Raw genomic sequence first — 23,233 nt, 5'->3', positions numbered from 1 at the left:
TGTGTAATTGTCTTCAGCGGTCTTAACAACATATTTCATAGAGTAAGCCAATGATAACTCACATGAAGACATTACTGCAACAACAGCTCTCTCTGGTGAGCTCCATTTGCATTGATGCAATCTTACTTTCAACATGCAAGTTATGCTATGCTACATTATGCTAGTTAACTAGTGTTAATGGAAACTGGGTTTGACATCTCCATGACAACCATGCCATTCTGTTGTCCGCGCCCTGTGTTGGGGACCAAGCATGCAAAGGCTATATTTGGTATGAAAATCATATCTGTATGAGGGGTAAGCATGACAGTAAATTATATACTATTAATTGTGTTTGTGGGTTTGTGACTGCTTGTGCCACTGGAGCAATGCCAACTCATTCAAGCTGCAGCCTGTGAAATGACGAAATACACACAGCCTTAAAGAAGTCTACAATGCAACAATTCACAGGAACAGAAAAGCCTGGGGGGCTTTGTCTACACATTTCAGAGGGATGAAGGTTGTATCTGAGCTCTGCGACACTATCTACTTGTACAACGCTTTATTGCTAGTGCGTAAAAAATAAAATGAATTATTATTATTATTAAAACAATGCATTTAATAAAGTTCCAGTGCTCTGAGTCTGTGCTGTGCAGCTGTCACACATTTTGTCATGAATATTTTTTTTTTCACTAACTTTTACTTTTTATTTTAGATTTCCATGCTATATATTGTAGCTCATATATTTCCTTCATACTAGTCACTTCATACTACTTTAACTCCATACTAGTCATGGCGATTTGCAGGGTTTATGATTCAGATCTGCCGCTGCGTGTTGTTCCCTAACGTGCAAACTTCACAGCCTGCAATAAATGTGTTGTGGGTTTGCGAAGACCTTACCTATGTAGCCTGCAGTGCCAGGTGCACTTCTTGACGGCAACTTCCTGAAATCAATTGTTATTAAGCTAAAACAGACCAGATATCGTTGCGACAGACAGACTATTAGCCAAAGTCATCAATTCGGCTGGATCGGGCAGTCAGTCACATGTGGGCTGCTGTTAAATATCTGCCCTGCTGTATTCACTGCTCTTGAATCCTTAATTTTTAGACGCTGTCATGATTGATCAGTTGAAGACTCATTGGAACGGAGCACCGAACTTTAGTCAAGTGGGGTATGGCAGCGTGCCGGTAGAGCACTGGATGTCCATCGAGCTAATGTAATAATGGCTTTTTTCAACAACGTCGACAGTGGAATGGACCTGGAACAGTTTCACCGTATTCCCTATTCTAACACTAAATCTATTAGGACTGAGAAAATAGAACAGGAGAAATTATCCGGTGTAGTGAAGAATGTCCACCGAAAACTTCGGAGGAAATATGTTGAAGGTAATGCTTATTGCTACGCCATAGCTACAACGGAACTTAGCTAACATTACTTGTAAGTTAGCTCTGTCTGTTGGACTGACGATGTGGTTATAGATAATGTATGACAGGTGTCGCTTAACGTCGCCTACATGCCATAGCAAGATGTTATTGTTTATTAAGAGTAGTTTTCTAGTTTCAACACAGCTCTTTTATGCAATAATCCGGTAGGGACATGGCTAGCTAACGTTAGTCAATTGGGGCCGGCGTTTACACAGCTAACGCTAATTTAAATGGCTACATTTGTCAACCAGATTAAATCTTTCAAAGATGGATAGAGCTTTCCTTCTTTTTGCCGTCTACTTCATTGTGAACTGAGTGTTTGGCAGTCAAACTGCACTTCTTTCCATGTCTTAATGTAACCTTAGTCACCGGCGAAGCTACGTTAACGTTACACCGTGCCATAATTGCAAAAAAGGTAGTTCCAGCAATGTCTGGTCAGGTTTTTTTTTTGACCCATCCAATACTAGACTAGATACTGAGAGCTAAAAACTTAAATTTAGAAATGTAAGGTCTGATATTGCGTTAGAATAACGTGTGCTAACATGTTGTTTTGTCTACCACATACCTAGTAGAGGAACCAGCCCTATCTGGGCCAAATTGCGTTAGCCTATTCGTTGGAGGCTGTCTGAAAAGCATGAATCGATGCATTTCAAAATCTGTAATGCCACATTATTATATGTTGGACTTTTAGTGTATTATATTTAGTATAGAGACGTGCAAAGAAAGTAGTGGTTCAGTACGAGTGTCCTCTCCTGGTGTTGCAAGGGTTGATTCCTGTGTGAGAAGGAGAATGCACATGGTCCATTCTTCGACCTCATACCTGGATAATCAGAAAGGCATGATCTGTTAAGCCTATCTCCAGCCGGGCATTATATTGCTCAGTCAGGGTAATATCATTATGGTTCAATTACATTTTTAAAGCGGTAAATTTGATGAAAAAACATGTTATTTTCCAATGTATCTTGTACTCTTATACACGTGCACGACAAGAGGCCTTTACTTCACCGTGTACATGGGAGGGTCCAATGTTTCCTACTTAGCAGATTCATCATTAGATTTAGGGTGTTTGTGGGAGAGGGGGGATTTTGCTGGTGGAATTTAAGCAGGTTACTGTCAAGCACTCCACTGCACTGAGCTGAGCACTTTGTTGAATTTTAATTCCATTAAAACCATGTTTTAGATGTTTTAGGTCAGTTACCTGTATTTATTAAGGTACAGACTTTTGACTGATTCACTTAACAATCGTCCCTCCCTGGAAGCCATGACAGAATATCCTAACTTTTATCACACATTAGCTTACAACTACACACATAGGAATCACATGCCACCTGGATCTAGGTCTGTAGCTTATGAAACCAATTAAACAGTCTCTTAATTTAGTTAGTTACATTTCTTTATTTTAGAATGTCATGCAGGCGGCTCGTGTTGTTGCAAATGCGAATCATAGGCTACTCAATCTGGTTTTGAACTCAAATGAACTCTCCTCCCACAGAGCCCAATCCTGTGTAGACGTGTAGCTGATGTGCTCCCTGCTAGGCGAGGTTAGCTGCAGTTGATGACCCTCTTAGTTGCTCATATTTTTTTTTAATGTTTTTGGTTGTTCTGGTGTTGACAGATTTTTTTCACTTGTTACAACTAAGTGACAATCCATAGACCTAGAAACTAATTTGTTTTCTATGTCTCAGCCTGTTAATGCGTGCAACAACGTGCTTAATGATTTGGCCCACTAATTGACTATAACAGCATTTACAAAATGAATTGCTGCACGTCTGGTCAAGATTACCAAGGTTTTTCCCTATGTAATGCTTTGCAGTGGGAGACTTTGAGAAGATTTGGCGCGAGCACTGTGAAGATGAGCTAACACTCAGTGAGTACGCTGTGGCCATGAAGAACCTTGCTGATAACTGCTGGACTAAAAATTGTGAAGGAGAAGTTCGCATTGAATGGTGTCGCAGGTAAGACACTATTTCACTTTCTCTTTCAATAGATGGACTGAATTCTTTCCTCTCTAAATATACGACTGTTGTGAACCATTCTTGGCTGTGTCATATCCCTATAGCGAATGTAATGTAATAGAATAGACTTGACATGGAAAAGAAAATGAGCACATGATTGAGGCATGCATAAGACATGTGTGGAATGTTGGTAGGTGAGAAGGCCACATTGATCACAGCTGCAGTCTTTGTGTGATCATTCCCCAATAAGTCTCAGATACAATGGTTGTAGCCCCAAAGTGACATTTCATATTCAGAGCAAAAGAGTATGGAATCAGATCAATGCCATAAATATTTTGTAATCTGTAATATAGATTTTGTATCTGTAATATAGATTTTGTATCTGTGAAACCATCTACACTTTCAAAACCTATCTACAGATACGGATTTCAAATACGAAATACACTTTCAAAAACTATCTTCACTTTCAAAATCTATCTGCAGATATGGATTTCAGTTACGGATTTCAATTACGCATTACGGATACGGATTTCAAGTACGAGTTACGGATTTCTGTTACGAATTACAAAATCTTTTTGGCACTGTCTTTACTTCCTTTCTAAAGAGCCAATCAGCGCTTTTAGCAGATTTTCTAAAGCGCCAATCAACACATTGTATCCTGTACTGATCAGCGCTAGCTTGCTGGGAAAGTTGAGTGAAACGGTATGCAGCAGTCATGGATCAGAGACCGAGAACTGGCACAAGTAAGAAGTCCTATATTTGGAGTTGTTAATAAAGTCATTGTAAAACGCACAATCATAGTCAGTGGTTTTCACTCCACACTTCGTTCCACCTGTCCAAAGCTAACGTTAGCATTTTCGTGACCGATCTCCTATTCACATTTAATTAAGTTAACCATGAACAGTATTCATATGACCCATTATCACGATGACAACATTTAGCAGACAGACTGCTTTTGTCTTGTTCTCCAGACACATGCAAAGTAATGGTGGGGGTGTACCGTTAAGTGCATATGCATCCTCAACAACTGGATAAAGACCAGCCTGATTTCAAAACCACTTTGCAATGTCATTTTCGTTTCTTTTCATGGCACTTTGGGGTAGGCTATTTGTAACCATTTTCTGAAGTCCTTGAAAACGCTTTATTGTGTATTTTTTGTGGAAGCGAGTTTTCTAGCGTCTCAGTGGAAGAGATATATGAGGCAGCAAGCTGGAGTCTTAGTCACAATGCGTTCTGCAGCCAAGCGATCTCTGAATCGCCAGAGCCTAAGATTAACTTAATAGTACAGGTGTTCATCAGCCCTTCGGGCCAGACATAAGGCATGCTTGTTTAACGTCCCCCACGGCGTTCGTACACCGAATTGTATTCAAACCGTGAGGGGGAGACCCCAGATCTCTCCCTAGGCAGAGCGGTGGCAGATTTAGGTTATAGCTGTTGAATAATGCGCGGGCCAGCAGTTGCCAGCAAGCTTGCGCTGATTGGCTAGTCTGTACAGGATACAATGTGTTGATTGGCGCTTTAGAAAATCTGCCAAAAGCGCTGATTGGCTCTTTTGAAAGGCTGTAAAAACAGTGCCAAAAAGATTTTGTAATTCGTAACAGAAATCCGTAATGCGTAACTGAAATCCGTATCTGCAGATAGATTTTGAAAGTGAAGATAGTTTTTGAAAGTGCAGATACATTTCGTATTTGAAATCTGTATCTGTAAATACATTTTGAAAGTGAAGATACATCTCGTATTTGAAATCCGTATCTGTAGATACGTAGGTTTTGAAAGTGTAGATGGTTTCACAGATACTACATCTATATTACAGATACAAAATCTATATTACAGATTACAAAATATTTATGGCATTGATCTGATTCCATAAAAGAGGAGCTATTTTTTATTGACTTCTAATTGGCCTATAGTTTGTAGTATGCAAGGTTGCCAGAAATAACTGTAACTTTACTTAAGTCTTTCTGTGCTTTAAGGTACAGCCCAGGATTCTAATCTCATACACTTTTGTCAGATACAGTGAATTGCTCCTCATGGTCCTCTAGCTGTCGAAACTCAGATGTTTCCTACTTTGCAGATTCATCATTAGATTTAGGGTGTTTGTGGGAGAGGGGGGATTTTGCTGGTGGAATTTAAGCAGGTTACTGTCAAGCACTCCACTCCACTGCACTGAGCTGAGCACTTTGTTGAATTTTAATTCCATTAAAACCATGTTTTAGATGTTTTAGGTCAGTTACCTGTATTTATTAAGGTACAGACTTTTGACTGATTCACTTAACAATCGTCCCTCCCTGGAAGCCATGACCGAATATCCTAACTTTTACTGTCACACATTAGCTTACAACTACACACATAGGAAACACATGCCACCTGGATCTAGGTCTGTAGCTTATGAAACCAATTAAACAGTCTCTATCACCCACACCATAAGAGCGAGTATCACCGCAAGCCAGGGGTCAAGATTGACCTGCCTGACAATGCAACACCACTACAGGTCCAAATGTATCTGCCCATGTGTGACGCAGACAAATTCTTATGTGGACCAAAGCAGAAGCGAAACCCCAGCAGTAAGTGAACATCTGCTACTATTTCATTGATTGGGCTGTGTGTCACCATGGGCATTCTTCAGTTGCCAGCGAGGACAGACTATCGGCGATAAAATAAATGGCTTTCTCAGACAACTCTTCTCAAAGCCATGTCATGGGACAAATTCACAATGATCTGGTGGTAATAATAATAGCACAAATGTGTCATATGTATCATTCAAGCAACTTACATACTTACCTGTGTGAACACCTACAAGGATTTTAGGCATCTCCACTTACAAGATAACCAAGCACTAGACATGGACTGCTCAGACAGTTTCATTTTCATTCACTCTACGAGGTGAAGGGCTTTCCGACAATAGATGAGAGCTTGTTGAAATTCAAAAGAAGACTTGCCTTCCGTCAGTACCTCCCCCTCAAAACAACACAATGGGGTTTCAAGGTGTGGGTCATGGCAGAGAGCTCCACTTGCTATGTTACAAACGTCCAAGTGTACACAGGGTGTGAGGGGACACAGGAGAAGGGTCTAGCTCACCATGTCATCATGGATCTAGTCAGACCCTACTGTCGGTCAAATCTGTCCATTTTGAAGGACAACTACTGCTCAGGGTTGGAGCTTCTCCAGGACATGAAGAGCCACGGACTGGATGCCCGCTGTGCTGGAGGTCATCTTCTAAGTTCATCTTCTCTGAGTCCAATTTTCAGCTTTGCCCAACACATGGTCGTCTGATGGTTAGACGGAGACCTGGAGAGGCCTACAAGCCACAGAGTCTTGCACCTACTGTGAAATTGGACTCATCAGAGAAGACGAACTTAGAAGACCCTCCAGTCCGCTTTGGTTCAATCCTTATGGTCTTTTACAAACCTCAGCCAGGCAAAGTACAACGTTGTCCCGGAAGAAAAACTTGCTTCCTTTTGCTCTGACAATGTTCCCCAACTCTGAGAAGTGTTTTTTCCAGCAGGGCAATGCTCCATGCCACACAGCCAGGCCAGTAAAGGTGTGGATGGAGTACCACCAGATCAGGACCCTGTCATGGCCAGCCCAATTTCGAGACCTGAATCCCATAAAAAAAACTCTGAAATGTGATCAAGAGGAAAATGGATGGTCACAAGCCATGAAAAGAAGCCGAGCTGCTTGAATTCTTGCGCCAGGAGTAGCATAAAGTCACCCAACGGCAATGTGAAAGACTGGTGGAGAGCATGCCAAGACACATGAAAGTTGTGATTTTAAATCAAGGTTATTCCACCAAATATTGATTTCTGAACTCTTCCTAAGTTAAAGCATTAGTATTGTGTAGTTTAAAAATGAATATGAGGTTGTTTTCTTTGCATTATTCGAGATCTGAAGACACTGCATATTTTTTGCTATTTTGACCAATTGTCATTTTTCTGCAAATAAATGATCTAAATGACAATATTTGTATTTGAAATTTGGTAGGAATGTTGCCAGTAGGTTATAGAATAAAACAAAAATGTACATTTTTACTTTAACACATACCAATAAATAGTAAAACCAGAGAAACTGATAATTTTGAAGTGGTCTCTTAATTTTTTCCGCGGCTGTATAATTACAAGGAAAATAAAGTATTTACCACATGAGGAAATCATTGTGATATCCATATCCAAGATATTTAAAAAATAGGCATACATCTAGCGTACACATTGACCCAAATGATTCAGGTTAATTGTAATGGCGGTTCAAACCAGACTGGTTGGCCAATAGCGGCATGACACATAGGTATATAAAGACACCTGTCTAAATGGGTTCTCCGTCAAGAGCCCGGAAACAGAGCTGAAGAACAATTCCGATATTCTGAAGACTGTCATACCGTCATGTAAGTCCATTAAGAACCTTACTCGCCGACGTACCAGTTAAGTTGCGGTTAATCGTAATTTTTGTCCATTGCTCAGTGAAATGGAATACGTCTTGGGGCAGAGGATAGGGATGGGTATCGTTTGGGTTTTTTCCGATACCGGTACATAACCGATACTTTTAAAACGATACCGGTGCCTAAACGGTGCCAGAACCGATACTTTTTTTTTTTTTTTAATTAAAGACATTAGGCTTATTTATTGCCAAGGCAAATAGTTTTCTTCAAATTTAACAATATATTAACTGTTTAAGGTATACTATAAATAAAAATACAAAACACTTGGCTTCAAACCTTTTAACTTCAACTATGAACAATATATTAACTTATAACAACTGTTTACAGTATACTTAAATAAATATAAATAAATACATAACACACTCTGTACACACACTTCACACTTCAGTAATACTTTTGCAGAAATATGAGTATGTTTGCCTTCAGAGTAAAAAAAATATTAATTAGTTTGCATTTATTTAAACCCACTGGTTTCGTGAATGTGTACTGCCCCTTTAAGAGTTTAGCTTCAGAGCCTCTTGAGTTCTCTCCCCCAAACACGCAATTTTGTTGTTGCATATGCTGCACGTCGCGTTGTTTGAATCTTTTTGTGCGAAATACAGCCACACTTTTGATCGTTTACCTTTTGACATTTTCTATATTGATGGCTAGCTCTGTTTGTGCTTGCTCTGTGCAAGGCTGCCTGCTCTTCGCTGTCAGACTGTTGCAATGTTATTGTAGCGTCCGAGTGCTCTCTTAAGAACTCACATTGAGAAGGAATATCTTTGGATGAGACGGTAGCTCTCCGTTTAATAAAGCGTATCCAACTTCTGCTTAGAACAACCACACTTATCTTGAAACCGAAACCACACGCAAGTCAACCCATTACCATGCCAACTACTCAACACAAATCTCGTTTCCACTAGTCCCATACGGAATGCAGCGTGAGCGACACAGGCGAGAGTCTACATTGGGAGATGGAGCAGTTTTATATGTGCCCCACGAAATCTGTTAGCAACACAAAAAAGTATACAGATCGTACTCAGAAAGATCTACGCCACTAACGTTACATCTCGTTAGCTATCGCTAGTTTTGTTAAATTATAAAAATTAAAAAAAAAAAAAAAAAAAAAATCTGATCAGGCACCGAAAGGAAGCACCGAAATCTGCGTTGCATTTCGGTCCGGGTAGGTATCGGTTGTATGGAACCGGTGCCGTATTGGTACCGGTTCTCGGTACCCAACCCTAGCAGAGGATCGGACGCCGGAGGGAGAGGGTCTACCGGCCCAGGCAGACCTACCTTTCTTTGAGTGAGGAGGAATGCAGGCGAAAGCTACGCCTGACCCGTCAGGCTGTGACTGATGTCTGCCATCTCCTGGCAGATGAGCTGGGGACAGACGCACACTCTCCCTATGCCCTCCCTGTTGCGGTGAAAGTTACAGCGGCACTGCATTTTTATGCGTCTGGGTCGTTCCAGCACCCCCTCAGCTCTATTGGAGGCATTTCACAGTCTGCAATAAGTTCGGCTATACATGCAGTTACGTCAGGTCTAGTCCGACATGCTGGGGAATTCATAAAATTTCCCGACAGCCAGGAGAGGGCTAAGCAGGCGTTCTGGGAGAAGTATGGGTTCCCTGGCGTCCTTGGCGCTATAGACTGCACCCATATTCAAATACATGCCCCCCCAGTAAACGCACTGATTTATGTAAACCGCAAGGGAACACATTCCATAAACATCCAAACCATTTGCGATGCCACTTCACCTGTCTGTCACGTTTTTGCCAACTATCCTGGCTCAAGCCACGACTCGTTCAAAGTGGCAAACTCATCAATTCCTGCCCTTTTCGAGGAGAATCCTCCATTGGATGGGTGGCTGTTGGGGGACAACGGCTATCCATTTAAAAACCTGGCTAATGAGGCCTTTTATCAACCCTGCAACAGTGCGCGAAACTCATTTCAACAGAAAACACACACACACACACGCAGTATAATAGAGCGAACATTTGGCATTATAAAAATGCGCTTCAGGTGTTTGGACAGGTCAGGTGGGACTTTACAGTACAGTCCTCAAAAAGTCGCAGCATTCTTTGTGGCATGTTGTGTTTTACACAACATTGCCATGAATAATGGATGTGTCAATGACATAAATAAGGATAGATTAGAGGACTTTAGAAGACGTGAGGTTGAACTGCATGTGCCGATGCCATTAAACCGAAATGCCCCAGCAGCAGCACGAGAGAGGAGAGCTCACCTGACAAAAGCGCTACTTCCTCTATAATGAGGTAAGCAAACCATTGCCATCTCCAGTATTGCTTGAGCAAATTGCAATATTATTACCATGCATACATAACCTAGTGCAGTGGTTCTCAACCTTTTTTCAGTATTGTACCCCCTGTGAAATATTTTTTCAGCCAAGTACCCCCTAACCAGCGCAAAGCATTTTTGATTGAAAAAAATATGTTATACACAGCGCTATGCCATCATTGTCTGATTTGTTAAACTGTAAGCACTGAAGATTGAACATTGAATATTGTTGCATTGAACTGAGTGCGTTTGCAATTACATTTTAGTAAGAAACTTGTGCTTGCTGTGATCAAGCTCTTCTCCAGGCACAGTCTGTTTCTCTGCTTTGTTTTGATCACAGTCATTGCAGAGAAGGAGGCCTCACATAAATATGTCGAGGCATAGTAACTGCTCCAAAGCTTTCTCTCCCAGGTCAGGGTGCTCCTGCTTCACACAAATCCAAAACTGTGTGAGTGTGGATGTGGCAAACTTCATCTGGAGCCCACGGTCAGATGACACTTCCATGAGTGTTTCCTGATTAGTGACAGAGCTTCCACATCCTTCGGACAAGAGAAATGGGTTTTTCACCCAATCCAGCTGTGTAGATTTCTCCTCCATGTCAGGAAAGTAGGAAATTGAAAATTAAAATGTTGAATCAAATTGGTCTAATGTCCCACGATGACCAACTGGACTGGAGCTCTGTCAACATCCTCACTAGAGAGAAAATCATCTATCTGAGGAAAGCAGGTGAAATCCCCCTGTGCAGAGGCTCTTCTCCACAGCTCTGCTTTCTTCGGGAAACCTCCCACCTTGTCATACAGGTTTAAATTGCTGGTGTCCTTTCCCTGCAGACATATTCAGTTCGTTCAGTTTGCTGATATATATCTGCCAGATAGCACATATTTGCAAGCCAATCTGTGTGGCATTGGGGGTCTGTGCTCAATCAGAAAGGTCTGTACTTCAGATCGTAAATCCAACAGCCGTTTGAGTATTTTCCCTCGAGAGAGCCAACGCACTTCTGTGTTCAGCTCCCATGTTTTCGCGAAAAAAATTGCGCTTATTAGTTACTTGCCAAAACGATAGAAGACATTCCTCCCTCTTTTGAATGAGTTTGTTTCCATTTCGTGATTTCCGCTAAGAAAAAAATTGTTCTGCACGCAAATGCTGAGCAATCCACCTTCTGACTTCAAGTTTCAATGACCTTCCGTTACGTTAACTAACCGGACTACTTGCGGAATGATATGAAAGATGTGAATTAGAAGCAAAAAAACCCGTTGCCAATGACAGCGGTGATAAACTTTCCGAAGCAGTGAATATCAAGGAATTACAAACCTGCGAACGCAGGCATTTAACCCACATATGGCCCATACAAATCAACGTACATTTTGGAACATTCTGAAGAGCAGTATAATAACTATTTTTAAATGATTTTTGAATGGAGGCTTATTTGAAATATATCTTTTAAAAATCTCACGTACCCCCCTGGACTACCTTCACGTACCCCCATGCCGATTTCCATGCCCCCAAATCCCTGCACGCTCTCAGGCGTGAGGGTAGACGTGGCGATGTCCTCTGCTGCCGTCAGGTCCTGGGTCGAGGCAGATCCACCTCCCGTGAGGCCACGAGAACGTGTGTTACCTGCCAGCTTGGATTTCCCACGTTTCCGGACGTCATTATACCGTTTTCGGCATTGTGTAGCCGTTTTCGGGTGCCCCGTAGCAGAAACAATCACGGCAATATCTTCCCATGCTTGCTTGACTTGGCTCACTTTTGGAGGGTTTCTCGCATCCCCATATATATTTCTCTCCCAGCTTTTTACGGCCCTGACGAGCACGTCGGTCTCCTCGGCTGTGAACCTTTCCTGTCTTCCTCCCGGTAATTCCGCCATTACAATAACAAGCCGCTATGGAATATGCGCTCCTCGCTCTTAAAGGGAATGTGAGATGACGCTCTGATTGGTTTATTGCATATTACGCCCAAACCACACCTATGGCTGAGTAACCTCCTTTGGACCAACCCATTTGACATTTGCGCCGGAGGCAAATGTGTTTTTTCCGCCGTTATAATAGCAAATGCGCTATAGAGCCGCCCACACAGCTACTTGCGTTTGGCGCCGTCCTACTTGCGTTTCTGATCTCCTAAATAGGGCCCAGCGTGTGTAATGTGTAGCTATTTCATTCCGTTTGTTAACCTTTCCTGCTGTCTGTCTCTGAACGTAGTTGGAGATTGCAGAGGAGTAAAATGCTCCCCGGCCGAAGTAGATTGCATGTTTTTAACTTCGGGGTTTATCCTTTCCTTTACGTCTGCTGCTGGTTAGTAAATACAGACAGCAGGAAAGGTTAGCAAACGGAATGAAATAGCTACACATTACACACGCTATGCTTTAATAAAACTCACGTTACTCACATACTGGTTAACACTTTCACAGCACATAAATGTTTGTTGCTACATCCAAACTACGAGTCACCGTTGTCCCTCCCTGTACGTGCTCCTCTTAAAGGAGCCGCACCATTTAACTAAACGTTCTTGCAATGTGAATAATTTAATTTAAATATGCTTATTGGCCTTATTCTGTACGCTTGTGCGTTTAACAGCGCTTGATTGTGTGAGAGAGCATTTAACTGTTGATGCCCCAGTTTAATAAAGCCAGGCTATTCATAAAAAACGTGCGTCAATGTGGCATTAGTACTTTGAACAGTTGAGAAATATTTTAATGGCTGTAGGACTCTGTCCGGGCTCGGTTACTATTCTGACGGACAGGGCCGGGCTCGGACAGAAAATTCGTCCCAATCCATGCTCTAATGCTCATGTATTTGTATTTTTGTACAATCCTGGACAGAATTTTAAGTTTAATAAGGCCAAAAGAACTGCTGTTGATGTCCAATAATTCTCATGGATTCATGGAGCACTTTATTACAAGAGTTCAATATTTCTGCATTGCAGTTCAATTAAAGGTGCATTAAGGATTAATAGCTATTCGCTAAAGGTATGCTAGCAGCTAAAACTAACGAAATCTCTTGAAATGTGCTGACTTTGACATTATGACAAACTAATTACTCAACGACTGTCCTTACACAGTCAAACATCAATCATGTGCAACACAAGACTAAGCAAGACGGCAAATAAGCTACTTACTAGATCGGCAGAAGGTAATCAAAGTCAGGTCGGCGGGCATCGGCAGGCAAAACTACAGAAGGCAGTTATATGCCTATCGACCCTGCTATGCCATTGGCACGGACGCAATTCTCCATATTAAAAGTCATTGTAGCGCCCCAATTTTTTTTAAGCTGTTATTTTAAGGTTAAACCGCTTATCCTAACCCTAATCCTGAAGCATAATTGTTGCATATTGTGCCTTTTAAGTTATTTTTGTTTAAAGACATTAAAGAAGTGTTTTCCTTAAACATTGTGCCCATTATTGTAATCTCCAAGAAGGTATAACTCTGAGAATTCCAATCACATTTTTTTTAAATATCGTCTAATTATCGTTATCGTAAAAGTTAAAAAAAATATCGAGATGTTCTTTTTTGCCCATATCGCCCACCCCTACCTCAGACATATTTTTTAGTGACAATAACGTGTTTTTACATTGTACAGTCTATTTCTCTGTAATTATTTAAAATCAAAGCAAAAAAAAGTCAGACAAACAACTTTTTGCTACAAATACGTCCATCTACAGAGTTTGGTCCGCCATCTTTTTAAATGTTTTGTATTGCTTTGCAACACCCACAACCGTTGGAGAACCATAAATGTAAACAAGTCTGTCAAAGCAGCTGAGTGACCACGGAGTCGTAGAAGTACATTTCGGCCTTAAGGCAACAAATGTTTAGTGAACTAAGATTCTATTTGGATATTGTTCAACTTCTCACCTATGAAGTTATGTGTGTTTTCTGTTTAGTATTTGTCAAGACTATTTTCTTGATGCTGGAATGAAGAGAATGCTGGAGAAAGATGAGAAAAGTACAAAGTATGCCTTTTGTGGGTCTGCTGTAAATGCCCAGACTTGCTGCTCTTCCAGGTACTGTCTTATTCTTACTCTCACATTGATTATTGATTGTATGACCTAAACTGTAAATGTTTAGGTTGGAATATCTAACATTCCCATTTCAATGTGTGCTATTTCAAGAGGATTGTCTTTTGTTTTAATTAAATCCCAAATCTTGATCTAACACTGCAAATTTGAGTTTGTTGATTCTAGAACTGCCTTGTTTACACCTGCCATTAACACACCTTAATACACTTATTTTTACTATAGGTCAGCTCTCCATTCAGGGAAGATTCGTCTGTTAGATGTGGGGAGCTGTTTTAACCCATTTCTGAAATTTGATGAATTTCTCACAGTTGGTATCGACATAGTGCCTGCAGTTGAGGTACGTTCTACTGATTCCTTCAGTTGAGGAAACCTCTCTTAACAAACCACTTTAGTTATCGGTGATAACTGGTGCTTTCCCTTAAAAATGTGCTCACTATCAATACATTCCATCTGTAAAGTTGAACTGTAAGGTGGATCATAATTGAGGCTTTTTGGAGAAGCTGTGGTGGAGTGTATTTTACCTTCTGTCTTGGTTTCTACATTATTCATGAAAATGTAAGACTACATACATGTAAGACATAGTGACTACATTTCCCCTGGTCACTTTTTCCAGTAGGGACTACTATCATTTTAATTATTATCATCATTATTATCATTACGTTATTCTCTTTAAACGTAACCTTTTCAACTTTCGCTGTAACCTTTGCAACCTCCAACACATCCTTGATTTTCAGAGTGTGTACAAGTGTGACTTCCTGAACCTGCAGCTGCAGCAGCCCCTGCAGTTGGCCCCTGACGCCGTGGAGGCCTTTTTACAGCAGCTCCAGGGCCCCATCGAGGCGCTGCCAGCTCAGCTCTTTCAGGTGGTGGTCTTCTCTCTGCTCCTGTCCTACTTCCCCTCTCCATACCAGCGCTGGATCTGCTGCAAGAAGGCCCATGAGCTGCTCAACCTAAATGGCCTTCTACTAATCATCACACCAGACTCCTCCCACCAGAACCGCCACGCCCCCATGATGCGCAGCTGGCGTATCGCCGTGGAATCACTGGGCTTCTGCCGCTACAAGTACGCCAAGTCATCCCACATGCACCTCATGGCCTTCCGCAAGGTGTCTCTGACGACCACCAGTGACCTGGTGAGTTGCAATTACCCCGAGATGCTCTACATCCCTCAGGACTTCCATAGCCCAGAGCAGGAAGAGCTTGAAGGGGTTGTGGAAATCCGGTCAGACGTGGAGGACGACCAGTTAGCACTTGGCTTTACGGAGCTGCCAGACATGCCATACGACTCAGACTCTGGGGACAGCCAGAGCAGCAGTGCCCCACTTCATGAGCTGGAGGACCCAGTCTTGCTCCAGAATTAAAACACTCGTACTCCCCATTCCTCCCCATCTGTCTCCTGTCCTTCCCTTCTGCCAGCCTGACGAGACAGACCTGCTGCCAAATGAACTCTTCTCACTCCTAGGCACACGCCCCTGTAATGGTTTTGTACAAAACAATGCAGTTTGCACAATGGAAGAGAATATGTTTACCGACTATGAGTTCTTCGTCTCGGCCCCTTACGCATTCCCGTTTTTTCTCTTTTTTAAGCTGTGGCTCAGGTTTGAAGTTTTGGAAAGCCTGACCTTCATATATCTTCATATATCCTATCAGAAGAACATTGGTCATTTCCCAAATATTAAGTCTCTTATATTAATATATTAACTCTTTCTGAGCACTGGAGCACTAGAGCATGGTCATATGGTTCCACCATGTCAGAAGTGTTAAAGAGGCACTGCAGGTTAACTTTGTTTAAAGCTGGAGAATGGTCAGCATTTCTGCTGTGTTGGAAGGGGTTGCCTGCCAGAACTATTCCTGGTTAGGAGAAAATAATATCTTTGTAATAAAAAAATAGAGAGTTCCATCAGCATTTTAAAGATGTGGTTAATGTTTTAGTAAGATGGGGTTGATTTTTCACATTTTATTTTTAGTACAGTTAAAGTTTCATTACAGGTGTAGTGTGGATTGTTTGAGGTTGCCACGTGTTTGTACAAGTGTTACTTAACTTGATTCTTTTCAGGCAGTTTGTTACTTGGCTCAAAAACCTAATTTAGGAAAATCATTTAATGTGAATCAAGCAGTGCACTGGAGCTGTTGGTCAGTCGGCTTAGAAATGTGAAGAATTTCAATGTGGTACCTTTTTAATAGAAATCATTTCATGAAACATCATAATTTTGGTGTAAGAGATTTGTCGCTGATTTGTCGATGCGTAGCACACCAAACTTTGTTGGACTTGAGGACGAGTAGGATGAGGTGAAACTGTTTGGAGACCCTGTAGAAAGTTGTATGTAGCCAATATACAATGGAGACTTGAGGGGGTGGGGAACCGAGGCAAGACATCATTAATGTTCTTTAAAATGTATTTTAGCTTTAGATGAATATATGTGTTGGTTTGACAAAATTACATTTTACAATATAACAAGAAAAGAGTACACCAAATTAAAAAACTACTTCCTTAGTGAAATGGTTGCCATGCCATAGGTTGGCCCTTTGATTTCTGTCAAAGAGAATGCTGTAGTTAGAATCAATTCTTATCATTACACGTCACTGTAAAATGTGGAATAGCACCCAATTTGGGAGTTTCTGGATAGAATGTAATGTAGACAAAGCCCTTGCATCTGTGTACATGCCTGTTATCCCTTTTGTTTTCAATATTTATCGAATAAAATGAGCTGCTAAATACTTTTTCACAATTTGGCACAGTGAATACTGTACATAAACGTGTGTTTGTTGGGGGTTTGCATTCTTCTTTATGTGTGCTTGTGAGTGATGCAAGCATGTTGAAGATTTTATAAACTCAGAAATTGAAATTTTCCAAATTCCATGACGGGCAACTGGCAATGAGCAAAGTTGGCCATACATAAACTAAAGCTGATTTAATACCATGAGGAAGATCCTAGGCGCAAACATGGGTGGATCAGCGCAATACTCCCACACGCCACATGATCTATTTAGTTTTTGCCTGACAGACTTTGTTTATTGGCCGTCAAATTTAATAAGGCCCCTTAAGGTTCCTGAGTTGTGAGCCAAAAATGCATGCTTATTTTATTATCACTCTCTGGCTATCAGGTTTTATTACAGATATTAAGGACCTACGAAAAAGTGTACTTGTGTTTTTAAGCATGCTTACAAATGTATGTTAACTGATCTTTTAGCATGTAACATAGGCCCTGTAACAAACATGAAGAAGTTTAACACCCACAGGAATATAGGGAACCCTGCATTTACAGTTTTACTAGTCTACATAGCCTTAGTTTTAACAACAACAAAAGGATTTGACTTTGATCTTTCACTGCCATCTATGGAGCATGTCTTATAATTGCACTATGGCGTAGATACCTTGACAAGGACTTCCTGCTTACATTGTGATATGGTGGAGTTGATTTAGCCAGAATGATGTGAACAAAACACCAAGAAAAGGCCTAAAAGTCCATGTTTCCAAAATGGGCATATAGCCTTGAGGTCATGTCTTCAATGATGATATGAAGTTATTAGAATAGCTGTGATTGTGTTGTGATCGATTAATAGTTCTCACTCCTGCTTTCGGGCAGCAACCCCTGCTCTGCAATCCTTATATCTATTCCTCATTTAAGCCTGAATCGCCCTAGATTGTTTTGTATGAGTAGCTAGTCAAGAGTTTGGCTGGTCCCAGGAGTAGGATCTGAGGTATATTGGTGCACCAGATATTATATTGTGAATTTGTGTGAGGCAAACTTGGTGTGAAATTAAGATGTATTAATCTTAGTTAATCTAAAAAAGTGAAATCATAAATGTTCATAGTATAATGTCATGTTGTGGTAGATCAGTCAACCAAATAAAAATGTGCTGTGTACCTGCTTATGACAGTCTAAATCCAATACAAAAAAATAAATACAAAAAATATCATTTATAAAATAAAAAATTTGTCTTAAACCTTCATTAGTATATCATTATCATAATTTAGGTAAAAGTTAGAATAGTCAAGTAGTCCCTACACGCTGCTCTACTCGGCACTAAAATTGAGAGCCTTGAGTTTCACCTGGGTCCTGCTACTTCTTGACTTACTTATATAGAATGGGCTGACATTTTGAAACAGTTCTGGAACTTCACTAAACTTATCTTATGTGATACACTAGTTCACAACTTCAGGTAATCTGACTGCAGTGTTCTAAGTCTTGTACCTCCCCTTGAATATTTTATTATCATAGTAATTCTACTTTAAAAACAATCGTGTCAACTTTCAAGATGGAACTATTTTGATTTGTTTCATATTTTTAACATAGAAATTTCGCTTATTTCCTGTAATTTATCGCAGTGAAACAATGTGCTGTGAAAATGTTTTGTTTTGGCATCTGATACCTTTGCATATAGCAGTTTGATTTTGTAAACATATTAAAATAATAGGTGTAGGACAATGCCCTCCTACTTTCTCCTGGTTTGCTACAAGTGCAACATTACTTCAGTTTGCAATTGTCTGTATGCAGCCATGAGCCTCAAGATTCATTATATGTACTACTACAAAATATACTAAGAAACCAATATCCATGACCATAGCGCAGCCTGTAGTAGAAATCTCATCACAATGTGCAAATTATAATGTTGTTTATAAGTTGTTTTGTCAATATCATGTTTAGGTTGCTCTGTAGTAATTGAAATAGGGGCTATTTTATCTTGAGTCCCGTTCCTGTTGTTCTTTATCGTTGTGAAATCAGTACTCTTGTAATCTAAAACATCTAGAAATTTAAAGTTGCAATATGTAATTTTGTTTTCAGACAATGAAAATGGCCCTAGAATTACTTTTATGAGGTGAGATGTTATTCCCAAAGAGCAGTAAAAAGATTATGTTTGGTAATATTCTAATAATCTAATTCTTATTCAAATAATCTTACTTTTGATGGGGTTTAAAATGTTAACGTATGCAATGCTGTGCCTGAAACTGAGACACAAAGTACAGAATGCACAGGAGCATTAAGACGTCTTTTAATGTTCTGATAACCAATATTTAGTAGCCCATTCAGCATGTCTGTGAGCTGTCACCAAAATTGAGCTGTAATACTGTGATAGATACAATGAGGTTTTTGCCGGAGGTGTTCGGCTCTGATATTTAGACCATAAAGTGGTGTGCTGCTTTGCCACTGGTCTTTTGTTTTCAACATGTTAAAGCATTTGCATGGGGTTATGGGGTGCCCATTATGTAGCACTTCATTCAACTGTAGAAAGAATGAGTATGTTGAAATGTGTGTGTCATTATTAGAAAATATATGAGCTTGCTAACTTTGATACTGGTAATAGCACAATACAATAATGCAACATATCCTTATGATATCATACTGAGCAATTAAGCTGTTTGTATGCGTCATATAATATTAGTTATGATAAGCAATACATTGATTGAGTACAGTTATGCTCTGGGTACTAAACACATAGTGTGTACTTGTCTTTTAGGATCAAGATTACTGTTCATATCGCATACATATGTGAGCTTTGAATAACTGAAGTAGTAATATTTTTCATATAACTGGGTTCACCAGTAGAGGGCAGCTTCTAAAATCGAAATACCGGTAGTTTCTTCTTTCAGTCTTTGCTTGTACTCTAATCTCTGTTGAATGCCGCAGTTATGCTTATATTAGTGCTAGGATATTATTAATGTTGGATTCTACTGTTATTTTCGTACTGTTTTGTTGTGCAGTGTAACCTTTCTGACTTACACAGGATTCTTATTTGTTTGAGATATTTTGTAAATGAACATAAATAATAATGTAATTTAGTGTTTTGTTTTTTGTCTTTTACTTTCAATTGAATCAGAATCAGAATCAGAAACAGATTTATTGTCACGTAGGTATGCGCCTACCTGAAATTTGTTCTGGTAACGTAAACCATCATCTCCTCTCTGAAGACCATCTCGGGACCCATCCATGCGGCTGCGTGCGCCCGAAAGACTGTAATTGGTAGTCCTTTTTTAAAGTCTACATGGCTGTCTGGTCAGACATGGTTTTGCACTCATTGCTCTCTGTTGATTTCCATGTACCCAATTGTGAACTGTAAATGTTGTCATGTCTAAGCGGGGAAGGTGAGCACAAAGCGCAGATTTAACTTAACCGGTGTTAGATTCCGGTGTATTCCTCATGTACAGATCTCTTGTGTATGTCCCTCCATCGCTACCAGGCCTTTCCCTAGGGAACCTGTAGGCCCAAAATCCAGTAAGGTTAACAGGTTAATTTCAATGTATTCGTGACATATGCCGATCCACTGGGAGACATCTCCACTCTGCCTGCTTAGGCTCCTCTCTAGGATGTGTGTGTGCTGTGCAGCATACCTCCTGGCGCCTGGTTCTCAAGCTGAAGGACATTGATGAACTGTCATGGTCATATATGTGTGTGTGTGTTAACTACAGAGATGTTATGCATTGTATTTGGTTTAGGTAATGCCACCGGTTAAATTGGAGTGCAACCCGCACTTCTGTGATCAGAGCAACCCGCGGAGCCAGGAAGCATCATCTCCTCTCTGAAGACCATCTCGGGACCCATCCATGCGGCTGCGTGCGCCCGAAAGACTGTTCCATTGAGACGCTTAGAATACTTAGACTCAGAAACGTACTCTAGTGATATTCTGTGGCTCTTGCAATAAATATCTGGCTCTGATCCGAACTGCTTCAAGCCTCCTTGATTGAGACTCCATTCTACAACCAACTAGACCACCTTTTGTGATTAAGTGTAGTAGCCTAATATAGAGAGAATCTTACACCGGTGCAGACATGGAGGTACTGCAGGATGTGTCCATTCTATTCCACTATGGCTATTTAAACGCGATTGGGTTTAGTGTGTAGGCCTATTTATTTATTCACTTACATCTGCAGTGTTCGTGTACATTTACATTCACATTCAGTCATTTAGCAGACGCCTTTGTCCAAAGTGACGTACAAGGGAGAGAACAGTCAAGCTACGAGCAATAGAGACCTAGTGTAACAATAAATACTAGGCTACTTTACATAAGAAATAGAAAAACGACGCAGTTCATTCCACCAACGTGGATCTACAAATGAGAATAGTCTGGATTAGCATTCTGGTGTAGTCCTTTTATTTAGGCTATTTAATGACATCACGATGCTTCGGTAGAATCATGACTATAAATGTGAAACGTAATTGTTAATGATACAAATATTCTCGTATTTATTATTATTATAATTATTTTTAAGGATGTCTGTAGTTGACGTGAACGCAATCATCAACGGTTTCTCACAAATTCAGCCATTAACCCAGTTTTTAAAAATGCGATTCCTCAAATAACCACAAGGCCACGTCGGCCATCTTGTGGTTATTTGAGAAATCGCATTTGAGAAGATTCCGGCAGAGTTACGACTGCTATTTCGCATTCTGAAAGTCTTCTGAAGTTCAGAAGAAATCCCAGATGAGAAAACTATGGAGAATGGCAAATGTATTCCTAAATCCACCGAAGTGGAGATCAGAAGAAAGTCCTTCTCAGTTTTCTCGACTGCTGTCGAGAATGAGGCCCATTGTTATTAGCGGTATTGATTTTTTTTTTTTAATTAACTGGGTTGAATGAAAAACTTCAGCGTGAAGTGAAGCAATAACAACAGGATTGTTAATATAGCCTGCTCCCCTTAGTTACAAACTGTATTTCTGTCTCAGAATCTTATTGCATATCTTTTGACAGTCACGAAAGCCAAATGGCTGTCTCTAACATGTAGATTCGTCTTACAATAACCAATCCAATTTATTTTCTTAATCATTTACTCTTTCATTAGCATTTAATATCTCACCATATGTTTCCAACAGGAAGATGGAACATTTTAAGATTATGGATGTCAATATCATTGAGTTGTTTCAATAACAAAGTGAAACTAGAAAATGCATTTCCTGAAGGGAATACCAGTGCATGAAATGCAAAAGTTGCAAAAGAAAGGAAGAAGAAAAGAAAGAAGAGTGAAAGAAGGAAAGAAGAAAAGAAAGAAGAAAGGAAAGAAGAGTGGAAGAAGGAAAGAATAGTGGAAGAAGGAAAAAAGAAAATAAAGAAGAGTGAAGAAAGGAAAGAAGAGTGGAAGAAGGAAAGAAGAAAATAAAGAAGAGTGAAGAAAGGAAAGAAGAGTGGAAGAAGGAAAGAAGAGTGAACAAGAATGGCTCTGGATAAAGACAGTAAAGAGAGAGTGAAGAGGGAAAACTACTTTAAGAAGGAGAGAAAATGGAGTGAAGCAGAGAGATGGAGTGTGAGAGAAAGTAGAGTGAGAGGGATAGAGAGAAAGATGGAGAGAGAAAAAAGTAGAGTATGGAAGGTGTCTTAGAGTGCGTCCACACTAGCCCGGGTAAATGTAGAAACGCATAAATATGTCTGCGTTTGCATTGACCGTCCACACTAATACGGCGTATTCGGAGACTGAAAACGGAGGTTTTCGAATACGCTCCCCTGGCCGGAGACATCTGAAAACGCCGCGTTCGAGTAGTAGTGGGGACGGGGTCCACGGAGCTTTTCAGATACGATGACGTTCGGTTGCTATGGCACTAGCGGTAGCTTGCGCTGGAGAGGCTAGAACTTTAAAATAAACATTGGAGGTGAATTTATTTTATCTTGCTAATATGTTTTATGCATCAACCACGTCCACACCACATTCATTCCCTAAAATAATGATGACTCTGATTATGTTTAAAAGTATTGTCAAATAAAGAAACTGGTTATCATTTACTCTGTTTGTCTTACGTGAACTGTCTGTTCTTTCGCGGCCTCTTCTCCTGGCTTGCGAAGTTCGCGCTTACCTAAGTACATTGTAAGTAACCCCAAAGAAGGATTATTATTTAGGTTAGTTTTGTGCCTAATTTAAAACGTGCCTAAATTATCATTCATTATTTAAGGAATTATAGAGGATTCTTTCTTATAGATACATTGGACTTTTTCTTTGATAAGGATAAGGGTATCGCACATTTTTAGGGGGGAGGGGTTTTAGGGGGGAGGGGTGAATGGGGGTCATTCCATCCCATAAAACATAGGTCCCTAACTTTCAAAGAATACGTCCCTATGCAACTTTCAAAATTAATCAGTTTGATGCACGTCAATAGGCTAGCTAATTTCACAGCAATTAACGTAAACAGGTTAAATTTACTTACAGATGAGCAGGCCTACTCCAG

General features: G+C 40.3%; 1 protein-coding gene across 2 annotated transcripts; it reads left to right on the top strand.

Moving 5' to 3' along the window:
- Positions 1-1,192: 1,192 nt before the first annotated feature.
- samtor (S-adenosylmethionine sensor upstream of mTORC1) lies at positions 1,193-16,773 on the top strand. 2 transcript variants are annotated; one of them, XM_080842283.1, is made up of 5 exons: positions 1,193-1,362; positions 3,215-3,356; positions 13,947-14,066; positions 14,304-14,418; positions 14,849-16,773. In XM_080842283.1, exons 1-5 carry the CDS (start codon positions 1,200-1,202, stop codon positions 15,440-15,442), a joined length of 1,134 nt encoding a protein of 377 aa, XP_080698409.1. In that variant the 5' UTR covers positions 1,193-1,199; the 3' UTR covers positions 15,443-16,773. The 2 variants fall into 2 exon arrangements, with proteins under 2 accessions (XP_080698409.1, XP_080698408.1); XM_080842282.1 differs by having other exon boundaries at positions 14,816-16,773.
- Positions 16,774-23,233: the final 6,460 nt, after the last annotated feature.

The sequence above is a fragment of the Sprattus sprattus genome (assembly GCF_963457725.1).
Source record: "Sprattus sprattus genome assembly, chromosome: 7".
NCBI classification, from domain to species: Eukaryota; Metazoa; Chordata; class Actinopteri; order Clupeiformes; family Clupeidae; genus Sprattus; species Sprattus sprattus.
The sequence above is the reverse complement of the archived record's forward strand: the minus strand, read 5'-3'. Positions and strand labels throughout refer to the sequence as shown.

Coding starts and splice junctions, on each gene's coding strand:
- samtor (XM_080842282.1), top strand. CDS start 1,200: ATGGCTTTTTTCAACAACGTCGACAGTGGAATGGACCTGGAACAGTTT. Junction 3,357..13,946: donor CGCATTGAATGGTGTCGCAG/GTAAGACACTAT, acceptor TTTTCTGTTTAG/TATTTGTCAAGACTATTTTC. Junction 14,419..14,815: donor ACATAGTGCCTGCAGTTGAG/GTACGTTCTACT, acceptor CTTGATTTTCAG/AGTGTGTACAAGTGTGACTT.